Source organism: Macadamia integrifolia, chromosome 1 (genome assembly GCF_013358625.1).
Source record: "Macadamia integrifolia cultivar HAES 741 chromosome 1, SCU_Mint_v3, whole genome shotgun sequence".
NCBI classification, from domain to species: domain Eukaryota; kingdom Viridiplantae; phylum Streptophyta; class Magnoliopsida; order Proteales; family Proteaceae; genus Macadamia; species Macadamia integrifolia.
In genome coordinates, this window is record NC_056557.1 from 3,278,352 (window position 1) to 3,285,552 (window position 7,201).

Consider the following 7,201-nt stretch of genomic DNA (forward strand, 5'->3'; position numbering starts at 1 on the left):
TATTTCTCCTAGGTCAGAAAATCAAGAAAGCTTGTAACTTCACAACCAGCCGTCAGAATCCTCTCAACTTTGGGGGTTTTTGTACCCTCCCTAGGGACTATCTACGCCCAAGAGTGCAGCTCAATCGGACTCCTACAGACCTGGCCGCACCTCTCTCTCTCCAGCTCTATAGCAGGTCTTTCTCTCTCCTATCGGGTTGTGTTTTGTGCTGGTTTTGCTCCTATACGGGTATTATATCCTTGGGGGTTTATTTGATGGTATTATTTCTTTGTTTCATGGTCCTATTGGTATTGTTTAGGGTTATAAATTGCTGGGGTAGTTTCTTGTAATCTACTCCTGCATTACATGTCCATCCTGGGCATGATGCGATTTTCTCCCTTATGAGAAATCGCACCCATGGAGCGATCCATACCCATCTGGGTATCCAAATAGAGATGAACCAGACCCATATTTGAGTCTTGAATCTAGTAGGATTTTAGAAGTTATTTTATTTAAGAGAATAATATTTTTAATTTATTTTATTCTGTTTATTTTAGGAAGTTGAGTACGTAGGAGTTAGAGTCGATTTAGAGCCTGCTTCCTTTTATGAATTGCTTCCTAGTTTAGGCTAGCTTATATTTCAGTTGAGTTTTTATTTTTATGTCTTTTATTTTTCAAATAAACTTGGTTGTAACCAATGGACAAAAGGAGAGAATGAAAAAGATGAATTAAGTCTATGTCGTTGAAGTCTGAGGGTTGTGTGTGATTTCCCCCCCCCTCTTTTTCTTTGTGCAATTCCTCCCTCTCCCTTGCAACTCTAAGACATCTCAGGGATTTCTTCCCTCCCCCTACCGGCCTCCATCAGATACTATATTTGCCCCTATGAAAATATCTTTCATTTGTGAGATAAGAGGGTTGTGAAGGCTAGAGCAGATAAACTTATAGTTAATATAGAACTTTTAGGTTGAACACACCTTCCTCCCACTGCAACACGCCCTCCTGTCCCTCCCACTGCAACACCCCATCCTTTTCCCCACATGTCCATCCTCCTCCTCCTCCTCCTCCTCCTCCGGCTAACTTTAGTTCCTTTTGAAGGGCTCAACTTTGGTTCTTTTTTAAGGGCTCAACTGATTGTATGGGACAAAGAAGTTAGTATGGCTCAAGCTGGCATGGTCAGTGAGATTGTCAATCCTGGTGAGAAGTTACAGGGGAGGCATGGATCAAAAGGTTCTGATTCTGTTTCTTGGCCAGGGGATGATAATTTGAACGGTTTCATGCCCTACTCTGCCCGTAATGTTAGTGGTTTATGGCTTTCTTTATTCTCCCGGAACTTTGGAACTAATGAGGGACTCAAACTTCACTTTGTCTCACGCAATTGCAGGATGGAAAACAAGTTGTTGTGTATCCCAATTTGGTTCTTGAATAAGGTGTCTCTCACTCAAGTAATACTCTCTTGCGGGCCTTTACTCAGGAAGTGCTTTATGACTGGCACCTTCTGAGATGCTCTCATTGTCTTGTGTTTGGCCGTGGAGATTATCTGTACTCTCTTCATTCTATCTCAGTAAGTAATAGTCTTGGCAAAGCTAGGAGAGAAGTGGATTCCTTCCAGCATCCTTCGGAAGAGAAGGTCGTTCTACGAAATTCAATCATAAAGTACAAAATCAGCAGGAATGGAAACATGTGCACCCCAAGCAAGCTGATGGCATTCTTCAATTGATGTGCAAAGTTCTGCTCATGGTTTAAAGTATCTCTAATACCGATACAATACCCTCCAATACGTATCTTAAATTTAGCCGACTAATATGGCAACCGATACTGATACTTCAATCCTTGATCTTTAGCATATCTTAGCGTATCTTCTATATGATACAATACCCTCCGATACGTATCTTAAATTTAACCAACAAATACGGCAACCAATGCTGATAATTTAATCCTTGATTCTACTGTTGTTATGACTCAGTGATGGAGGGCCCGTAAAGAAAAGGGAAGAAATCTCTAAGAGAAACTCAGAGTTGCAAGGAGAAGAGAAGAATAGGAGGGAAAGGGGTCACACGACTTGCACCATACCCGACACTAAAACCTTTAAATCAATTCATCATTCAAAATCTATCTAATACTTGGGTTACATGCCTTTATATAATAACTGAAAATTAAAACTTGCCTGATAAAAATCTAAGACTAAATTAGCAACTTCTAATTTGCTTCCTAAGTTCTCACTAATAAAATTAAAAACAGAATAAAACTCAAATTGGTAACTCCCTAATTGGCCATCAATTACCCAAATTAAAAGATTGCAAATAATCCCCAAATAAAATAAAATCCTAAAGATCCTAATGAATCCAAAAATCCAATCAGACCCGGTTCATCTCAGTTGAGATTCCCCGAAGGGTCAGCTCGGTTCAGCCTCGATTCTGCATCAACTCCCCCGATATTGAGAAAAACTCGTCCACGAGTTTTAAAGGAAAGGATCAGAACCACTCGATCAACATCCACGATCATTGGCTTTGATGGGGCTATGATCCAGCACATCGTGCTTTCATCTGTCACCGTCTCCGGATGGTCGCCAACGAATGATATGACTTTGATTAGAATCTAATGTTGGGGTTTCACAATTGAAAGTGGACAATCGATCAGTTCTTTAGATGCAACCTTGATCGGACCGCTAAGTTCATCTTGATCGTCACATCTAGTGCCAACCGGCTTGTCTACCACTAACCCATCCTCGATCATGTTGCACACCTTATCACACAAGCATTTGGTACTTTCACTAAGCTTTTGAAAATCTGATCGAAGTTCCTTCATTCTATCATCAAATTTCTTCTTAAGTTCCTCAATAAGAGTAATAAATTCAAGGGGAAGGGGAAACGCCATCGAAGTAAAGGATTTCGAAGGAAATTTGCTCTGATACCACTTGATGGAGGGCCTGTAGAGAAAGGAAAGAAAACCCTGAACGAACTCAGAGTTGTAAGGGAGAAGAGAAGAATAGCACAAATAGGGGGAAAGGGGTCACACGTCTTGCACCATACCCGGTACTAAAACCTTGAATTCAATTCAATTCATCATTCAAAATCTGTCTAATACTTGGGTTACATGCCTTTATATAATAACTGAAAATTAAAACTTGCCTAATAAAAATCTAAGACTAAATTAGCAACTTCTAATTTGCTTCCTAAGTTCTCACTAATAAAATTAGAAACAGAATAAAACTCAAATTGGTAACTCCCTAATTAACTATCAATTACCCAAATTAAAAGATTGCAAATAATCCCCAAATAAAATAAAATCCTAAAGATCCTAATGAATCCAAAAATCCAATCGGACCCGGTCCATCTCGGTTGAGATTGCCCGAAGGGTCAACTCGATTCAACCTCGATTCTGCATCACTCAAGACTCCAGTGGAGAATGGGGAAGTTCGTGAGGTGATACATAGGGAAGCCGATACGCATATGAAAATTGGAAAGTATCATTTATCAAAAACCGTCAGAGGTAAACATTGTGTCTGCATCTGGTCTACACTGGAATGCAGGTGTTAGTACTCTGCCAGTTGTGGTGGCAAGGAAAAGTTGCTAATGGTGGTGTTGGTGCTGATCGGAATATTTTTCGATGCTGATCGGAATATTTTTCAAAGTCAACTCCAAAAAGGGAGGTGGAGTAGATAATAATGGAAAGCATATCCTGTCCCATATTACGTGAGAATAATTGAGGAAGGAGAAATATTCAGTGATTGCAGTAGTCCTAGGATTCGGTTGTTTGAAGATAAGATTGCTAAGGTGGAGGGCCTAGAGGCAACTAATACGGGTATGTCCTTAGAAGGCAATCGATCTTCAGTTTTAAATTCAGTCCCAAATTCCGTGGGAGCAATTGAGAAAGGAAAAATATTCAGTGATTGCATTAGTCCAGCTAGTATGAGGATAAGATTGCTGAGTTTGAGGCAACTCATTGATGGAGACATCAAGGTGTACAGACGCAAGAAGAAGAAGAAGAAGAAGAAGAAACAGCCATCTTTGTGGCTGGAAGAATAGAAGGAAGTAGAAGAAAGAAGAAGGAAGAAGGAACGAAGGGAGGAATCGACTAGCCTTACCCAATGCTGGTTGATTCCCTCTCTCTTTCCTATCGCCCAAGATTTTGTGGGCCCCCATTTGATTTATTGTTTTAGTAGGTTTATTTCCCAGTATCTTATTTATTTAGGTCATTGAGTTAAGTAGGAAACTAAATAGCACTCCTATTTATTTTTTTTTAGGAAGTTTACTTTATTTCTAAGATTATGTTCCTAGATTAGCCTTTTCTTTTTTTTTTTTACTAATTATCCTATTATTTATGTAAATCCATTGGCCACGATGGGAGATTTTTTTAATGAATGAAATTGTTGAAAGAAAAAAGGCAAAGCCAGCGTCCCTCTCTCCCTCTCACGACCTCCTCTCATTCTCGATCTCTCTCCCTTTCTCACCATCTCTATCTCTGTCTCGATTTTCTCTTCCTTTTCTCACCTTCTCCCTCCATCACGACTCTCTTTCTCTCTCTCTCTTTCATCCCTTATCTCTCGGTCATTGTTGCTGGCTGCACATGCTGTCCGTGGGCTGCTGAAAGTCCCAACACACACACACACACACACACATACAAGCTCCATCGGCAACAGTAAAGGACACTTCTCTGCAGGCTGGATTTTTTTCATCAATTAAAGTGGACTGCATCTCTTTATTTTAGGAGGACCTTGGTCCCTTCTTTTCTCCTCAGACCAGGACAGCAACAAGGTAAGTAATCAAACTAAACCCCCCCACCTCCATTAATCCCTATTATATGTTGCAGTCCATTAGCATTGAAACCAGCCCCTGCCCCCTCGTTTATACCTAATTTACCTACTGTTTTAAGTCTTTTTTTTCTTCACTGTTATATCTCTAAAACCCTTCCTGAGTTTCCATTTTAGTTGGCTGCTAGAGGACATTGATTGTTTGCATCTCTTATTTGGTGTCTAGATTGATTTGTGCTGAACCTAACATTCGCATAATGTTTGTTCCCTTCCCCATGTCCCCACTTGAAGCTTTAGTAAGTTATTATGTGTTTTTCCGCTTAGATTAACATTGCTCCTGGCTACATGTTGATTTGTCTTTATTTATTGCATGTTGAATCTTGTTTTGTTGAGCATACCTAAACCCCAACCTAATCCCAAGACCCCCCCCTTAAGTTTGTCTTACCATAATTGAGTTACTTTTGTAGGGACCCTAGTCTTCTAGGAAATCCCCTACATCACTCTTGGCAATGTATCAAATGTAAAAGCTGCTGATGTGGGCTCGGATAAAGATATGGGTTTGGGTGATTCGAATGTGGATTCAAAATTTAATTCCCTCGACGCTTGAAGAGGGAGAGATTATAAAGGATCTTCCCTCACAAATCACAATCATATCTAGTAGAATTTGTGAAGGATATTCCTTTACATACGGATATTGAAGTTAAAGGGAAAGAAAAGAAGTCCTCTCCTTCCGATGATCACTATAACTGGGAGATTGGAGTTTGGAAAGAAAGCAGCATTATTTTCACCTTTATCCCTCTTCGGAGCCTCCTTGTGATGCATCCCTTGAGGTTGACAACCTCTATGGCCTCTTGAAAAGAGACCCTGAAAACGTTGCCTCTTGAAGATGGTGTAGATCCAGGTAAAGAAATTTCCTTTACCAATATTACTGAATGGCGGCCTTCATCTTCTGACTACCTCACCAAGGTTGGTGTGACTGTTCCTAAAAATGCCATTGTTCCAGAGGGCTATTGCACTTTTACTGCAAGACAGAGTCATAGCATTAGGTTTCCCCGAACTATATTTGATCAATAGATTGGAAAACTTGACATTTGTTTCCCATAGATTCATCCTTGGTCTATATTGTAAGAATTGCTCCTTTTTTGTTGGTTGTTTTGTTTACTTTGCTTGGGGTCCTCCCCTTGTGTAGCCTGCCTGGCAGTTGTATTGTTTTTTCTTCTTCTTTTAATTAAATTTTTCCATTCACGCAAAAAAGAAAATTCTTTCGTTTGTAAGCAATCATATACTTCTACATCAGAAATTGCCTTAATCCTTCATTTACAGCAGCCCATGTTCCTCTCCTTTTTGTGGGATCGTTAGTCTTAATCTTCAGTAATAGGAGCATTTTCAGTAAGAATTGTCAGGAGCATTCAAATTTAGACAAATTTATAGGGGTTTAATTTTGATTTTGACTAGAAAGCATATAATCAAGCTCCACTGAAAAGAGAGAGAGAGGAATCAAACTCAAGGCCTTGCATAGGATTTTCTGAATCACATTAAAAATCACAGCAAACAGGATAAATAAACCAACCCCAAAACAACAATGAGCAGAAAACAGAGAACAGCCTGAAAAATGCAAACAGGAGAATCTGTGGGAGATAAGGGAGAACTCACGATGGGGAAATCGAGAGGAGAACGGCGAGTCATCTTCTCTTCCTCAGGAGCCATGCAAACAACCTGATTCCTACGAGAGCGCATCACTCTCCTTCGAGATATCATCAATGGCATAGAAACGAGAGTGCATCGACCTAGCTGTCCTAGCATCGGCGAGGCGACGCAATAGTTCACCGACGACATCGAAGTTGCTGATGAAGCAACAGCTCTCGAATTTGAAGCGATAGGCACCGAAAGACACAACGATGCCATAATCTCCAATCCCTCTCTCTAATTCTCTATCGCTGCTTCTCAGTTCCGTTAGAGATTGGTGACTGCTCAGTCAGGGGGCAGCTGCTGCGTTCTCTTCTAAATCTGCAGCAGCATTTCCTTACCCCCAAAATCTTCAAACCCCCAGGAATCCTAAACAAACACTAGCCGCCTTTCGTTTTAGCTGAAATAATTGCCTTAACTTCATTTGAAATTACGAAATAGCCCTCACATAAGATTATTCTTTTTTTGGTAAATGAGAGTTAGGGTACCTAACTTTTACGGAAAATAAGTCTATGTAGGGGTGTCAATCAGTCGGGTTGTACCGGTCTCGGTTGGGCCTAGCTAGAGGCCTATATCTTTGGATTGTGACCTACCTTTTTAAGGAATAAGTTGGTCTCGGTCAGTCTTGTGGTGTTTTTGGTCGGGTACTAGGCTTTAATCGAGCTTCCCTTAATCGACTAATCGAGCTTTAAATGAGATAATATACGAATAAAACTGTAAAAGGTCTTTAATTGTCTTATATTTAATATATTTTATTAAATCATCAATAATTTAGAAAAGATATTA

General features: G+C 40.0%; 1 protein-coding gene across 1 annotated transcript; it reads right to left on the reverse strand.

Annotated features, from left to right (window-relative positions):
- Positions 1–6,381: 6,381 nt before the first annotated feature.
- LOC122076260 lies at positions 6,382–6,798 on the reverse strand (the record flags this gene model as incomplete). Its single annotated transcript, XM_042641589.1, is given in 1 exon segment — positions 6,382–6,798. A coding segment is annotated over 1 exon segment (253 nt), but the record flags the coding sequence as incomplete, so codon positions are not given.
- Positions 6,799–7,201: the final 403 nt, after the last annotated feature.